Here is an 18,262-nt window from a genome sequence, read left to right as displayed (position 1 = left end):
TGGGTAATTGAGCCAGGGCAGCTGAGACCAGAGACAACTATCTCTAATCCGTATTGGTGCAGGACCAGGTTAGATTAGCCTGCTTTATCATTGTTTTGTGTCTTTTGTATTCTCTAGTTTTTTTGTAATTTTGTGTGTCTGATTTATTTCTGTAGCATATATTTTTTCACCTCTAGTACACAGTTTTCTATATCACTTTTGGGAAATAAAGAAAAAAATCCTACCACAGTAATTAAATGTTTTTTTAATAAAATGCTCATTTGATTTGCAATTCTCGGTCACTGTGAGATGCTGAGGAGGTTAAATGAGGCAAGCATCTGCCGATTATATTTTAAACCAAAACATTTCTTGGGGAAGTGGTGGCCTAGCAGTTAAGGAAGCAGTCAACAGTGACTGTTCAGAAGGTTCACTGTTCACTGTTCAAATCTCGATCCACCAAGGTGCCACTGAAGTGCCACTGAGGTGCCACTGAACAAAGCACCATCTCCGGGCGCCTGTCCTGGCGGCACACTGCTAAGCAAGGGTGATGGGTTAAAAGCAGAGGTCATGCACAAAAATCAGCTTATTCAAAACGTTATTTTATTATCATGGTTCAAGTTCATTATGCAACTAAGCACAACTTTATTTTGTATTCCAGGTTTTGTATCCCCAATGTTTATTTCATATGTTTCAAAAGCAAACAGTAAATGTCAAAGCACTTTGTTGAACAGTGATTAAATTGAACAGTGATCCTTTCTCCCATCCACTCCATAATCACACAGTTTTTAAGTGAATAAATAAGTTTAACATGGAATTCAGAATTTAGGAAAGATTTAACCTGATTTCATATGGCCTTATTTTATGACTCAGTGACACCCATCATGTCCTTCAGTAATGTCTGATCGCAACTTAAGCATCTGTGAAAACTTGGTTAAAGAGTTAATGTAGGGTAATGATTTGTTATCTTTGATGCTCTTGCCAGCATGTTGTAATAATTATGTTCATGTGTAAGCACTTTGTTTGTAGCTTTCTATCTTTAGTAGGTTTTAGCAATAAGCATATTTTTCATTAAAATTCTGATATAGATATGCACAATTTTTCAACAAATTCTATCATTTCTGTACAATAATAGGATTTGTGCTCTTTTGAATCTATACCATTTATGTGACGGTTCTGTTGTGGAAGCAAAATACACCTCACATCATCAGAATGTAGCAGGTAAGGAGGCGGACCCGTAATCAGAAGTTTAGTTGTTCAAATCCCGAACCGCCAAGGTGCCACTGAGGTCCACTTGATTAAGGTACCGTGCCCACACACTGCTTCCCCAGCTCCTTTTGTGGCTGCCTATTGCTCACTAAGGTGATTGGTTAAATGCAGAGGAGACATTTTGTTGTGTGCACCGTTTACTGCAGTGTGTCACAATGACAATTACTTCACTTTGTTGAGACCAGGTGTCGCTGGTCTGTGGAAAGCCTGGTGACAAAAATTAACAAAATGACTAATCCCTGTACGTGACCCCCAGCTGGAAAAGCACGTCGCTAGACAGTAGTGACAGCAGCCTGGGCACCCTGGCTTCACTTGCGTCGTCTCTTGTACACAAAGGCAGGACTCCGGCCTCTGGATAGTGCAGCACCCCCAGCACTTGCGCTGCCTAGCGTCTCAGCCCTGTTTACAGCCACAAACACGCTTAATTACTCTACCCACATCTCTCACCATGGATCCCAGGGCATTTATGTGGCCAGACACCACTGCACGGTAAAATGGCTGCTCAGAAATCCTCACTGTTCTGCCATATTCAACCTGTAAAATGTAGAGTAAATCTCATCTGAAATTATATTTTACTTGTGGGATGTATACATTGTGTAAACACGATCTCACAACGATCTAATTTCTTTTGAAATAATTTCTGAATCAGAACAGGATTGAATCTCCCTGCACGTCTTGTAAAATGGTCTGAATGTTAATGTGCACGCCGTGGTAATGTTGTTGTGCTGCTGGGTGGCTGTTCAGAGGTGGTGCTGATGTTTTATAAAAAAATTATCTTTTATTGGGAAAATCCTGAAGATATGACACGTTAATACAATGTAAAGTAGTCAGTGTACAGTTTGTAAATTTGCTGTCCCTTCAAAATAACTAAAGACACAGACATTAATGTCTAAACCATTGGCAACAAAAGTGAGTTGACCCCCTAAGTGAAAATGTCCAATATTCTACAGCAGTGTTTTAACTCTCTTGGGCATGGAGTTCACTAGAGCTTCACAGGTTGCCACTGAAATCCTGCACCCTACTCTTATTATCTATGGAGACTCTCAACCTGTCTGTCTCCATCGCAAACAAGAAAGGGCTCAGAGCTTGGTGTAGACCCATCCTCTGCCTTGAAAACATTCCTACTGCAGACATCACTGCTGTCACACTGTCCTCATGTCCTGGACATCCTTCACATACTTCTCTGCCACGCTTTACTTCCTCATACAAAACCACAGCTCCTCTTTATTCACTCTGTCATGTGCTTTCTCCAAGTCCAGAAGGTCAAAGCGTAGGTCCTTCTGACCTTCTCTGTACCCCCCTGTCACCACCATCATCATCAAACATGGCATCTCGAGTGCTCTTTCCTGACATGAAACCATACTGCTGCTTACTGATCATCACCTTTATTTTTAATCTTGTTTCTACCTCTCTTTCCCATAACTTCATGCTATGGTGGATCAACTTTAACCCCCCCATAGCAACTGTAGCTGTGCGCATCGCCCTTCCTGAAAACCAGTACCAGTTCACTTATTCTCCACTCATTAGGCATCCCCTCACTTTTCAAGATTGGATTACACAATCTGGTTTAAAAACACCTCCATGCTTCCATAGGAATGTCATCTGAACCAACAGCCTTTCCATTCTTCATCTTCCTTCCTCATTTTCTTCATTCATCAGCCTCTCAAAGTTCTCTTCTATCTACATTTAGATGTATGGCATTTGTCAGACGCCCTTATCCAGAGTGACTTACAATCAGTAGATACAGGTACAGTCCCCCAGGTTAATTTTATTATCTTTCCCAGCTCTGTCCCTTTGCTTAGCCAAATGGTACAGATCCTCTTCTCCCTCCTTAGTGTCCAGCCTCTCATACAACTTACACCTGAGATTTAGCCTTCTCCACCTCTCTCTTTCAGCTCCTTGTATTCCCGTCTACTAATCTCTCACCCATCTCTTCTTCTAAATACTCTCCTGTACTTCCTCATTCCACCATTAGATGCCCTAGTCCTCTTTCATACTCTTTCAGTCCTTAGTTCATACATCATACCAAGCACTTTTCAAGCTGTCTTCCACACTACTTATGCAGTAGTTGTCCAACTACCTGGTAACTCTCCCCTGCCACCCAGTGCCTATCTCCACCACTTGATCCTTGGCTCTGACCTCATTGTCTTCCTCATTCTGAATTCCAGTCCCATCCTACACATTACCAACTTAAGATGTGGAGCTACGCACTACGCCCCTCCCACTACCATACAGTCTCCAATCCCGTTCAGGCTGATCCTTCTGCATAAGATATAATCAACCTGCATGCATATTCTATATTCTTCCTTCACAATAACATCTACCCCATTTCTCCTGCCATTAACCCCATAGTTGAAACCTCCTACAATACACCTGGCATTACTTGCTTTGCATCTTGTTTGCTGCGCACATCACATATCAAACTTCTATCATATTAACAGCTCTTTCCCTTTATCAGTGATGCTGCCCACGTTCAAAGTCCCTACTTTCACTTCAACTCTCCTACCCTTAATTTATTGTTCCATTCGTATTATGTTGACTTTTAATTCCTCACTTAGTCCTTCATGTTTGTCTCTCATAATTTTTTCTCTCTTTCCTGATCATTTACAGCTCTGTATGGTCTGTCCAATGAATTGAACTGTATGTGGTGTGAGGTGCAACAGGAAATGGTGTGGAGGGTTCACTGTCCCCATATGTGTAAGAGTAACAAAGTTTATGGGCATAGTCAATAAAGATATTCTTTGCACATCAAAAAAAACAAGTATTTCAATAGATAGTTTGTGATTTTACATTCAATAACAACAACAAGTTAAATAAATTAAATAATTAAAAGTCATATGTCTTCTGCTGTGAATGATATAAGAATGAGTGTCTGTCTTCTCTCTCCCAGGTTTCAAGTGTCCTGTCTGCTCCAAATCTGTGGCATCCAATGAGATGGAGGTACACTTCATCATGTGTCTGAGCAAGCCACGCCTCTCCTACAATGGTGAGGTGAAAATCAAATTCTCCTCACTTGTACCAGAGCAACACCCCACCTCGGTTCATCCTTGGTTTTATATAGGGATGCACCAAAAGGAAAATTTGATTCAGCTGCAGTTTTTGCTTGCTTCATCATAACATTTTGTTTTGTTTTTAAAAGTATTTTTTAAGTATTTTGGGACAAAAATGTTTGATGGCCAAATTCTTGATGCTCCCTAGTTACTGTGCACCCGGAATATATTCACAGTGCAAATCTTTTCCCACATTTTGTTATGTTACAGTCTTATTTCAAAATGAATTACATTTTCTAAGATTTCCCCATAATTCCCCATAATGAATACCCATAATGACAATGTGAAAATTTACTTGGTTTTGCCAAATTTATTAAGCTAAGTAGGTGATATGGGTGATATGTAATTTCATATCCCAATGAAAGGTTGGGATTATTGTTCTTCTTTCATTTAGAACTTAACAACAATTCTTTAATTAAGGATGTTGAAATATTTAATGTGAAAAATATAAACCCTTAAAAAAATCTGTATTTAAATACCAAATGTATTGCATTTCCCAGCTTTAACTGTGCCACCTGAGCTGCCAGAACAATAAATAATTTGCATTGCAATGCAAAAATGTGACCATGTCTACATGCTCCTGGCTTAGGCTCACTCTTTTCTTTGTGGTTATGTTGCCTGCGGCAGAAAACATTTGGAGACAGCTGTGAAATACCTTATTCCTTACCTCACCTCACCTGTCCTGTCCAGCTCACCGTACTTTTGCCATGTGGTCTGACAAGCATGCTGTTTTGTTGTGGGAGGAGAAATGGTCTAGTCAGACAAGGCGTATGCTAAAACAGACTATGTGTGATGCCTGGTCAGAACAGACGCTGTTCACGTGTGGTCTGTTTTAGCACAAACAAAAAAGCAGGTGTAATGCATGGTTGTGTTGCGCACATGCATGAAAATACAGGCATTAAAATGCCGGCAAATTATGGCGCATATGGCCTTTTATCTTTCCTCTACCCCCGCTCGTTTTTTATTTTTTTTTGCTCCGCCCTGTCTATGAGGTGCCAAACTCTGCTAGCATCAGATCGTTCGCTGTGCTCCACACTCAACCAAAGTTTTTTTTTAATAATCAAATGTCTCTGCAATGCGTGACACAATGAATTGATTATAAAATTCATTGCAAACTCTTTTTTAGTAATCGATTTTTATCTATTTAATTTGTTGTTGCATCCCTATATTATAGCATAAAACGTAAAAATTTATAAAAGGCTTCTGTCATGTCCTCATCTAGGGGTTGTGAGAAACCTGACAAAGGGTCGGAGAGAGGAGAGGCTGATACACTCACAAGGGTGGCACAGGCTGGTAATAGCCAAGTGCGTAACAGTCACCTATGAACCTCAAATTCCCAGGTTCAAACCCCTCTTACTACCATGGGATCCCTGTGCAAGACCTCGAGTGTCTCCAGGGGAACTATTCCTGTGACTACTGATTGTAAGTCACTCTGGATCAGGGCGTCTGATAAGTGTGTTAACGCTTTTATTTACTGTTATGCTATTTATAACAATAAACATAAACCAATCAACACTATAAACAAGCACAACTACTAACAACATGACAGTCAAAGAAAGGGAGGTACAAAGGGGAAATGAATCAAAACAAACACACAAAGTGACTATAACCACACAAAGCGAGATCTCTAGCAGACTTACTAAAGACTAGCTTATGTCTCCTTATATATGTTGTGGTGACCAGTCAGCATGTAGTAGGCAGAGCCAGTAGGCATGGAGCTCCTCCCACAAAGGCAGCCTAAAAGAGACAAGTACATAACAACAGAACTGTCACAACAAACTCTATGAAACTATGGACAGGCACATGGATCCGGATCACCCCACAGAGTTAGGACAGTGTCAATACCCCCTCTAAAGGAGCATCTCCTGGTGAGCCCTGGGGGAGTTTGAACCCCCACCCCACTGGGCAGTCTGCCGATCTTTTCGCCTCTCGTATTGCCAGGAGAACCAGGAGCATGGCCACTAACTACTTTCCTCTCCTCACTTTCCCTATCTATGGATCATCTCTGTCTACTAACTTCCAAACCCTAAATTACGTCTCCTCCCGCTCCCTGATGTGTGCAACAATTGTAAAGAACTAAGAGCAGTGGAGAGGAAATATAAGAAATCCCAGCTTGACTAATTCCTTTTGTATTTTCAGAATATTCTACGCAAATTCTCCACTAACCTCACTTCTGTTAAAACTAATTTCTACAGAGCAAAACTGGAAGCCTTAGCCCACAACACTCAAAAACTCAATATATTCTCATCTCTACTCAACCCTCCAACTCCCCCTGCCCCATCTTTTGTAACCACTTTCAGATTTTGCCAAATTTTGCCAATCATCTGCCAAACGGGCAACCCAACCACCTGTCCACTAGAGCCAATCCCCTCCTCCATCCATCTCACCTGATCTTATCCACTTCAGCCAGGGTTCTTCCAAACTTAAAGAAACCCACCCCTGATCCTGCAGACATCAACAACTACCAACCAGTGTCTCTACTCTCATTTCTTTCTGTGTCTACAATCAGCTATCACTTCATCTGTCACAGAACAACCTCCTAGATTGCAACCAGTCTGGCTTCAGTGCAGGTCGTTCTACTGAGACGGCCCTTCTGGCTGTTTCTGAGAAACTACATGCGGCCAGATCAGCAAAACTCTCATCTCTTCTTATTTTCCTCAACCTCTCTGCAGCATTTGATACAGTTAACCACAAGACTACTCCTGTCTGTCCTGAAGAGACTTTGAATTTGGGACCTAATATGACAGTGGTTTGCTTACCTTGATGAGCAGTCGTACCAAGTGACCTGGGAAAATTCCACATCTGTTTACTCTCCACTGGCATCCCTCAGGGCTCAGTACTTGGTCCTCTCTGTTTCTGCCTCTACACAAGATCACTTGGTGAAGTCATTTCCTTACATGGGTTATCCTACCACTCCCAGGCTGAGGACACAAAACTCATCTTCTCATTGAAGACTATTGTAGCCTTTTTACCCCATAAGAGCTAGGCTCTGGCTTCATATCACTAAACGTGACCCCTTACGCATATCATTTAACTTTTAAATATCTCTAGTGACAGATACACAGATAAGAATATGTATTTAAGATGTGTCCAAGCACGGAGCTAAGAGGCTAGGCTAATCGCTGGAGGCTTCAGACACCAGCAGATATTACACAATGCACTTCTCACTGAGATACTGCAAAACTTAGTGTCTAACTGATACGTTCATCCAGACTAACATACCGCTAGGTACCTTGGTTGCTGTATTGCATTTTGGGGCTTGATAGACTCTGTTATTTGCTTGTGTGTGACAACAATATTAAGGAATAATGGTGTCACTGGAAGAGTTTTTGTGCAGCCATCTGAGAAGGTGTTGTCAACTCTGACCAAAGAACAACTTTCATTATTACTGCCCAGGAAAAGAAAGTTAAAAGAAACGAGTTGGTTTCACCAGTTGGAATATTCATCTTGTTACACCATCTTCAGAGAATTATATAGCTTTTGCTAAATTCCATCAGTGAAAGGCCTGTGGGAATGGTTTTCCTGGGTATTGGGGAAGGGGCAGAGCTAGGAACTTACCAAGGCATTGATTTGGAGAGAAGAGTATGGAGAACTATGTAAATGATTTATTAAATTAAGGGAAATACTGTAAATTTGTATATGAAATGTATTAAGGATTAATGTATTATGTTTAAGTTTTTGGTGAAGTATAATTGATTGTTTATATTTAAAATATAATTTAATAAATCTGCCTCCAATTGCCATCCATTTTGTGTCATCTTCCCTGCCACCATTACAGGTCAGCTATCCTGGACGATCTTTAGGTCCTCCTTACACTGAGTTGCAACCACCTTTAATTGGCCTAAATAAGTGTGGCATCTGATTAGGGCTGCAACTAACGATTATTTTAATAATCGATTAATCTGTCTGTTTTTTTTTTATTAATCGTAGAATCAGATAAAAAACAAGAAAAGCATTCATTTCCAACCCTTTATTCAAAAACAGAACATAATAAAATAAAATAAAAATTGACGAATACAAAAAACATACACATGTATGCTTTACATCTGCCAAATCTGCCTGAGCTGCCAGAACGATAAATAATTTATAACACACATACAGACACACACACACACACACACTTACTCTCTCTCTCTCTCTCTCTCTCTCTCTCTCTCTCTCTCAAGCTCACTTGAAGCTTATTCATTAAATTATTACCATCAATGTAGTAAGTGCAAGGTTCATTTATACACCACATTTAAACACAGCTTAAGATGACCACGTGCTATAAAATAACTTTAAAATTAAATAAAAAAGTACAACACACACAAATATATTTGTCAATAATAACCTATATGGGACAAAGCACAGAATATACACTGCAAAAAATGATTTTCTAACTTAGTAGTTTTGTCCTGTTTTCATTCCAAATATCTAAAAAATCTTAAATCATGATACATTTACTAGACACATGAAATAGCATAAGAAATTGTCTTGTTTTCTGAAAAAACATCTCAAAATTAAGTGATTATTTGCTTAAAACAAGCAAAATTATCTGCCAATGGGGTAAGAAAACTAATCTTAATGAGATATAATCTCAAAGTTTTAAGCATCACTTAATTTTCTCATGCAAATTTTCTTGTCTAGTAATCTTGATTTTAAGATTTATTTTTAGATATTTGGACTGGAAACGAGACAAAATTACTAGGTAAGAAAAGCTATACATGACAACAGATTGAAAAATGAATGGTCCAAAAAAGGCTAGTGAATAAAAACATGTCTTTAGTCTTTTAATGCAAAGTGCAAAGTAACTATACCACTCCTGCTTTACTACTGTTATTAACGCGCTAACGCTAACTTGTCATGCTTGTCAAGCTGAATAACAAGTAAACACCAGCACCAGGGACATTACGTTCCTCACTTCAAAACGGAACTAAAGTAGGATTCTGTTCCTGTTGCCCCTTTATAGCCTATCCCTGTGGTAGCAAATCCATTTAAACATCTGATTGTTGACTGTGTGGCACCCTTACCTTGTTCAAAGGCTGAGCATATTTTCTTGCTGACAGTAATGTGCCAATCTACACGTTACCCTGTCGCATATATCCTCTTAGGACCATTACTACAAGGTCTTTGTTGAAGGCTAATTTTATGTCCCTGTTTGGTATACCTAGTCCAGACACTTTTCTAGGGCATTACACCAACTGAAAAGAACATAACAGAAAACATAACAGAAAACATCTCTACCATCCCCAAAGTCAGGGTGCCCTTGAATGTTTCCATCAGACCATGAAGTTGCTACTGCGCTCTTATTGCATAGAACATCTGATTGGGAAGAGGGTTTTGCAACTAGGGAGGTTGTTTAGGAGTGGAAAGTTTCCAATAAAATATGATTTCCTTTACATGTTCCTTTACATAATAGTGTCCCTTTTTATGTTGTGGCATAGAACGAGCAAGCCGTAACAGAAGCACTGGGTTGTAACATTGCACAGTGTCCTGGCAGTTGGCAAGATCCAAGTCGTGACCCTGCTTAGGAAGAAACATTTCACAGCATTTATCACAGCGACACAGCGAGTGACTGACTGACTGAGTCTTATAGGGCCTTTGTTTCTTCTGTTTAATATTTATGCTGTGTCACTGTGTTCATGTGAACATGCTGGGATTTCTCTTTCCTGTACATGGTAGGGTTGGGAAGTAACAAGTTGCATGTAACAATGTAATTGAATTACATGAATGAATTACATTAATGAATTACTTATTCATGATTACAGTTTTATTTATATTTAATATTGTATACAGAACCTTGCCGATATGTTTAATAGTGGTCTAAATAAATAGATCCAATGACATATAACATGCTTGAGCCAGAATGCAGTGGTGGAGATTAAATAAAATGAATATACAGTGAAGGATTTAGAAGGGTTAACTAACCCAGTGTATTGGGGCAGTGGTGGCCTAGCAGGGGCAGTCGTGGCCTGACATTTAAGGAAGTGACCCCGTAATCAGAAGGTTGCCTTTTCGGCTTCCGAACCACCAAGGTTCCACTGAAGTGCCACTGAGCAACGCACCGTCCCCACACACTGCTCCCCAGGCACCTTTCATGGCTGCCCACTGCTCAACAAGGGTAATGGGTTAAAAGCAGAGGACACATTTCGTTGTGTGCACTGTGTGCTGTTCTGTGTATCACAATGACAATCACTTTATTTTCACTATTTTTATATCAGGCTTGGAATTTAAAATACAGGACTTTACAACCTGAAAAAGATCAACCTAAAACCTTCATTGCTAGATGTGCAATCTGCCAGCCCCCACCCCTATAACTTTGTTTGTTCATCCCTTCAAAGAGTAATCAGGTGCTGTGTGTGAGATTCAGACTTGATGCATTTGGATAGTTTTTGTGCCTACAAGAATCTCCTTCTTTGGTTGCTGTTGGAAACCACACCCTGTGACATGCAAATTGCCACAAAGCGTCCAAGAGAAGACAAACTGAGTCAAGCACTGTAGGCAGGTGTACTTGACAAGTCTTGAAACTGTATGGCTACAGCTACATTAATGAACACAGATGGACTGTGAAAAAAAGGGGCCATTCAAGCAACAGGTGAGCAAGGTCTCATTGTTATGTACTGGTCAAGATCAGGAACGTGAACAATTAGACAGAGGGAGGGAAACGTTTTAGCATGGTCTTTTTAATAAATCAAAACAGTACAAATTAAACCTTGAAACCAAACTACAGTCAGACCATGAAAAAGCACAGGGTAGACTACTGGGCATATGTCTGGCGTATTTCCCCCCTTCTCCCTTTCCTTGTCGCAGCAGACCCACACCATCTTTATTGGCCTCACTCCGACAGGAGCGCAAATTAGAGTCACGTATGGGAGGAGTTCCGTAAATTACAGGCTCCTCCTACAAAAAGGAAAACACAAACAAGACAGAGAACACAGACAGCACATCACATGACCATGGGACATAACACATAACTTTTTATGTCTGTTGTTTGCTTTCTGGGTTTAGGTCTTCTGAGGGTTTTTGGGGAGAACTGGGTGGGAAAGGTTGGAAACGATGCAGAAGAGCATCACACAGGGCTTATGAAAACGGTCTGTTGAAGTTATCGAGGGGGTTTCCATGTAATAAAAGGGAACATTTAGTTCTCTCCATATGAGCATCACAGAATTCATGAGGATGTGTTGGAACATTTAGAGTTTTTGGTAATTATCACTCTGAGGTCATCTAGTTGACTGGCAGGGACGTTTATAATCGTTAAAATGTGGGTGTTAGTAGCCTAGTGGGTAACACAGTTGCCTATGAACCAGAAGAAGGCCCAGGTTCAAACCCCACTTACTACCATTTTGTCCATGAGCAAGACACTGATCCCAAAGTTGCTCCAGGGGGACTGTCCCTGTAAATACTGATTGTAAGTCACTCTGGATAAGGGCATCTGATAAATGCTGTAAATTTAAATTCATTATCAGGGTTTTGTAAACAGTGATGAATAAGGATTTAATGGTCAGTAAGGAATTTAAGGATACCCGAATTTTAATGGGCCCAGCAACACCATGTCATGGTGAGTTGAGGAATAGTCCTAAAAAGTGGAGGTCAGAGTTGATGCAGTTACTATCAGAAAAACTGATAGTAACTTAAAGCCACCTCACCATGTTTAGTTCAACTCCCAGCAGACCATTCTCTGTAGGAGTTTCAAATGTTGCCTGTAGATTGAGGTTTAGAGAAACTAGCAGCACTATAACTGTGGATCATGAGCAGTGGATAATGAGACCAAAGCACCAATATGTGACTAAACAGTAGGTAGACGTTAGTAACAGCTGCATTAATTAATTATATTGATGATGGGAATTCTTAATTTGCAATGTACTGGTTACTTAAAAGCCGTTTACCCCTCCACTGTAGACTCAGTAATAAGTAGGTTAACCTTTACATCGTATACATTTACGTATTCAGTTCAGTAGACATTTGGTAGGTCACAGAAAAATGTGCTCTTTGACATTTCCATTAAGCTGAAATAAAAAGGAGTCAATTTTATGGACTGAAGTGGGTTTTTAAAGAATGCTTCAATGCACTTCAGAGTCAAGGGCAGGGAAAGCTCCTGATTGCCATCAAATGCAACAACCACAACATTTATTTATTTCTTATCACATACAGTATGTCTCAATGGGCTTTGACAAGCCCTACAGTTGACACCCCCCACACTTGACCCTTATGCACATAAGGAAAAACTCCACAAAAAAAAAGGACAGAGAAAAAAAGGAAGGAAGAAACCTTGGGAAGGAGTGATACAGAGAGGGACCCCCTTCCAGGGTAGAGTGAGCCTGCAAATAATGTCAGTGCAGGGCTTGTGATGATTTGTACAATAGGTACGAAAGAATGAAAAAATAATAAGTCCTATAGTTGTAGAGTTAGAGAAGTCCAGAATGTAGTCCAATATCATGGTCTACATCACATGTCCATTATGGTGTTACTGGTCCATTTGAACATCCCTGAAGCTGTAGTTGTTATGGTGGTGGTGGCTGTGGTGACCCTCTGGTTCGTTTCATGCTATGTCCTCGTTTAGCAGTTGCCAGGAACCAGGATGGTGGTCTCTTCACTGGAGTCTGCCAGTAGTTTGGGCGCTTGATTCCGTGTCTCAGAGAAAACAAACAGAAGCAGCGGCAGACGGTGGCACTGTACGACTGATACTGAAATATGTGGTTATAGTGGTATATTGGTGCTACAGTGGCCCGGTACCCTAACTAGGACAGCCTAACTAGGGTGAATTTAACTTTGTCTGTGTCTAACAGGGTGACTGTGTGATAAAGTGGACTTTATAATTGACACTGTGTCAAAGTGAAGTGAAATGAGTGTTTTAACAAAAAGCCAGAGAAAGCAGATAGGTTTTGAGATTGGATTTAAACACTGAGACCGTGTCTGAGTCCCGGACACTGACAGGCAAGCCGTTCCACAACTGCGGAGCTCTATAGTAGAAGGATCTGCTCCCAGCTGTGACCTTCTGTACTTTTGGTACCAGTAGTGACCCCGCACCCATTGATCGAAGGGGGAATGGCGGGTCGTAAAAAAATAAAAGTTCACTCAGGTATTGCGGGACGAGACCATTTAGAGCTTTATAGGTCAAAAGTAGGATTTTGTAGTCAATCCTAAATTTCATGGGTAACCAGTGCAGTGATTGTAAGACTGGGGTGATGTGGTCAAATTTCCTAGTTCTAGTTAGAACTCTGGCTGCAGCATTCTGTACTAGCTGGAGTTTACTCATGCATCTACTAGAGCATCCAGACAGTAATGCATTGCAGTAATCTAACCTTGATGTAATAAATGCATGGACCAACTTTTCTGCATCATGCATATAAATGATATTTCTTTTTTTTGCAATATTTCTAAGGTGAAAGAATGCTATCCCAGTGACATTATCTACATGCGAATTGCTCCAGGGAGACTGTCCCTGTAACTACTGATTGTAAGTCGCTCTGGATAAGGGCGTCTGATAAATGCTGTAAATGTAAATGTAGCATGAGAGACCTGCATCAATGATGACACCTAGATCCTTTACTTCAATACTTGGTGAAATAGAAAGGCTATCCAGGGTTATATTGTAGTAAGCCAGGTTATGCCTGGCTGCTTGAGGCCCAAGTACGAGAGCTTCTGTCTTGTCAGGGTTTAACAGGAGAAAGTTGGTGAGCATCCACTGTCTAGTGTCCTTCAGACAATTCTCTATTCTGTTCAGCTGCTGCCTCTGATCTGCCATTGCTGACAGATACAGCTGTGTGTCGTCAGCATAGCAATGAAAGCTAATACTGTGTTTGGGCTGTTCCCTTAATCCCAATAACATTCTCTAACCTGGCAAGGAGAATAGCGTGATCGATAGTGTCAAACGCTGCACTCAGATCAAGCAGGACAAGCAGCGAGATGTGTCCCTGATCAGAGGTCAACAGCAGGAAGATATTTATAAAGTTGTTGCTACTATAATGATGTTGAGTGGTAGAATCCTTTTCTGTCTTATTCCTGGTTAGCTTGACTATAGTGTTAAACAGGAATCTGGGATTATTTTTGTTCTTGTCTATTAAAGAGGAGAGATATGTCGATCGAGCCGTGCTAAGAGCCTTCTTATAGTTAAGTAGGTTCTCCTTCCACGCTATTCGGAATACTTTAAATTTTCGATGCCATTTACGTTCTAATTTCCAGGCAGTCTTCTTAAGCGAGCGTGTGTGATCATTATACCAAGGAATTAAGTTTTTATCTCTTACTATCTTCCTTTTGAGGGCAGTGCTACTTCTAGACATTTGGTCGCTTAATCAAATTCAGCGGGGTCTGACGGTGAGTTTATCAGCATTGATAAATCTGGTAGGGTATTAATAAACCTCTGTGCTGCACTTGATGTAATTGTCCGTTTGTCTCTATAACGAAGGGGGTTGAGTTTATTGTGTCTGAGACATTTTAAAAGTGATGAGGAAATAATCTGAGATCATTTCAGATTGCGGAAGAATAACTATGTCTTCTATATTTAAACCAAAGGTCAGTACGCGATCGAGCGTTTGACCACCTTCATGAGTAGGTCCTGTTATATGTTGGTTAACTCCAGCTGAGTCTAGTAAAGACAGGAATGCTGTTCTTAGTGAGTCTTCTAATTTATCACAGTGGATGTTAAAGTCACTGACAATTAGGACTTTATCCACAGATACAACTAAATTGGAGACAAAATCTGTAATCTGTAAATGCAGCATTATTTTTGTTGTGCAGAAAGATTCAGATGGCATGATTCTATCTATCAAGGCTTGATTAAAAAATCAACACTGCTACCTGTCACGGTCCCGGCGAGAGAACAGAAGGTGTGCTCGTGTGAGAGAAAACGAGAAACCCTGGTGCAGTGGGATGCAAGGAGGCAGGTAGGTTTCCTCCGGTTTCCTATGCGAAGGAGAGCCAGCGTGAGCAGCAACACAACACGGATGTTGTCATTTGAGGGAGGAGTAGAGAGGAGATGAACAGGAGAGGTCTTACTGGTAGCAGGTTTGAGTTGAAGCCGAGTCGAGTTGACGGATGTCAATCAATGACTGAGCAGCTGGCAGTGGCCATCTTACCAATTTATAGGAGTCACGTTACCTCGTTTCCGTGTTGCTCCCAGTCACATGGATGGAATCATGTGACACTACCAAACTGAAAAATATCATTCATTTTTTTGGAATGTAGCAACCAATTTTGCACTAGTAAAGATAGTTTTGGATTGTCTTTGAAGGCTTGTCCTTGTCATTTAAACGTTAGTATGGGCCACTTCATTCAGCAGTGATGAGATATTGGTGTCCTATTTTACCCTCATTAGTACTCATAAGAGCACTGTGATCTGAAGATGGTGGTTCAGTATCTGATATTTTGTAGTGTGTATTATCGCATATTACTGTATGTAATAGTGGGTAGAGGTGTTATATGGTGTAGATATGGTGCTTTATGGATTATGTGCATTGGTGGGTATGTTATGGGTAAAGGGTGATTACAGCAGTTTTATTGAATGAATGGCAGCTTTCTGAAGGTGACCCCAGCCAGATCTCATTGACACGATTGGCTGGCATCCTCATTGACCACCAATATGGAGAGGTGACAGTCAAGGTGTTTTCCTAACATGAATTCCCAGAATGCTTTATGTTACATTGTCAGTCAGCTGCGGACATCATTCCTGCCTGGAGACTCACACTCCTTGTTTTGTGTGGATAGTACATTCACTGTTGACCATGAAGTAGCTACCAGAAACTGGGTCAGTAGTAGGGTTATATTGCTGGGTTGTGCAACTTCATATCAGTCAAACATATCACTTGTTGAGGTGGCCTGGAACCTATTTAAACTCATGCGGCTGGAAAATTGGAGAGGAGTACTGATGTCATGTATTCACCCATTGGTCATAACCGTAAAATAGACCTGGCCCACCATGGCGTGGAGTAAACTTGGACCTCTGGTATCTTGAGGATCTCTAGCAGATCCTTTAAGTCCTGTAATGTGGTATATGCAGCAAATCCCATAGATGATCGGATTGAGATGTGGAGAATTTGGAGGCCAAGTCAGGGAATAGTGTTTCTGTTTGTGCACCACAGGACATCCTGCATTCACTATGTGCATTAGTGCATCTTGGCCACCCATCACACTGCCACTAATTCAATGTGTGTTTCCTTCCTTGGACCACTTTTGGTGGGTCCTGACCACTGGATATGGTGAACATCTCACAAGAGTGCAGCAGTTTTGGAGATGCTATGACCCAGCTGCATAATCATCGTAGTCTAACAACATAATCACTAATATTAATTTCATAATGTTATGGCTGATCATCGTATATCAGTTAATATAACATTTTGATTTCCCAGCTTAAGTGACGTTCTAAACAAGTATGAATAAATTTGTCATTTTACAGAGTACAAATATACCACATTAAATAGAACGGGAACTAAATTACTGGATAATTAAAATGTAGGCAGATTATTTAAAAGTTGACTAATGCATTCTTAAAAAGCCCACAAATAAAGATAACATGCAGATCCATCATCGATATCAAAATTAAATTGAAATGTTATGACATATGTAGTAAAAGTGATAAGTGTGTCTGTTCTCCACAACCCAAGATGGAATTTTGAATGTAAACAGTGCAAGAGAGACTAGATCAACAGCTCCATCTGTCATCCATGCACTTCACTGTCCACACAGTGAAGTCCAGTTGTCTGTCTCTCCTGTGACTGGCACTGGTATCTTTTTCTACACTCATTATGCCACAGTTTTCATTGAAAATAAGGACATTCTGTAATAAATTAATATTTGATAAGTGTTGACATTTTTTATGTTAACAGAATTTGTCACAAACTTAGATAAACAGTGGTTTTATTGTCACTGGATTGTATTTGTGCAGAGTACTGTAGATACATTCCTCTTTAGTTTTGTGAAAAAGGAGCAGTGATGTGTGTGTAGGTTTAGTGGCCCACTGGTTACTGAGCTAATCTGATTTGCATTCAGAGCATATGTCTTCTGTCTGTGTTTCCCCTTCCTCCCTCCCTCTCCTCCTCCTCTCACCTCCAGTATCCCACATCTCCTCAGCCGCTCCCTTTCTTCTTCAGAACTCAGTGTCTTACGATGACAGATGCATTCTTATTGTGTCGTCTAGTTTCAGGGTGTGCATTGGATTTTACTCAGAAGTGCAACCCGCCGTATAATTCATACAGCGAAGATGTACAACACACACACTTGCTCACACATACAGGTATAAGATAAGACAACAGAAACAGAGAGGTTGCTGTTGTGAATGCTGAATTGGGTAAAAGCTCTTCATTTGACCTCACTGTAATGTTTCTCCTTCAACACTGCCCCCTTCTGGTCCCACAACCACAGGACCTGGACTTTAAGAACATGTTTTAATGCTGCTGGTAACATGTGAAGTAATTGTTCTTGGATTACTGTGTGTTAGATGACGTGCTGGTGCGGGACGCTGGCGAGTGTGTGATCTGTCTGGAGGAGCTGCAGCAGGGGGACACCATTGCCAGACTGCCGTGCCTCTGCATCTACCATAAAAGGTGAGACAAAAAAGTGTCCCAACGGAGCTCAGTGTTTTTGTTTTAGCAAGACAGAAATGTATCTGTCTATTCCCTGTGCTAATTTTCCTTTTTAATAATCTATTAAATTAGCAAATTTGTTTTGTGAATGTGTTAAATGTTTATATCCTGAGAAAAAGACAATTATCATCTCTGACATGAATGCATGTTCAGGAGTTTTTTTATTTTTAATCATTTGGTAGAATAGGTATTGGTGAGAGCATTGTTTTCATTTAAGTTGCAGTAGTTACAGACAAAGGTGTCTAGCAATACGGTGACAGGGGTCTGTCTACATGGCATCCTTTTTATAACTACACTGGATCTGGAATATAAGCAGCACTCTGTTTTTCCTGTTTCAACACAGGTTGACTGAACAGTGAATGTTGTCCAACTGGTCAAATGAATCGCACATTACATGTTACATTGCATATT

General features: G+C 40.5%; 1 protein-coding gene across 2 annotated transcripts in view; it reads left to right on the top strand.

Annotated features, from left to right (window-relative positions):
• Nucleotides 1-18,262, top strand: part of znrf1 (zinc and ring finger 1) — a 28,081-nt gene that overhangs the window by 6,994 nt on the left and 2,825 nt on the right. The window contains exons 2-4 of one of the 2 annotated variants that reach the window (XM_028986587.1): nt 3,856-3,942; nt 4,136-4,231; nt 17,707-17,812. In XM_028986587.1, coding sequence (XP_028842420.1) covers nt 3,856-3,942; nt 4,136-4,231; nt 17,707-17,812 — 289 coding nt within the window. The remainder of the gene's footprint in view (nt 1-3,855; nt 3,943-4,135; nt 4,232-17,706; nt 17,813-18,262) is intronic. The other variant, XM_028986588.1, reaches the window with a different exon arrangement.

This window comes from Denticeps clupeoides, chromosome 7, assembly GCF_900700375.1.
Source record: "Denticeps clupeoides chromosome 7, fDenClu1.1, whole genome shotgun sequence".
NCBI classification, from domain to species: Eukaryota; Metazoa; Chordata; class Actinopteri; order Clupeiformes; family Denticipitidae; genus Denticeps; species Denticeps clupeoides.
Note: the sequence above shows the minus strand (reverse complement) of the source record. Positions and strands in the feature narration are given on the sequence as shown.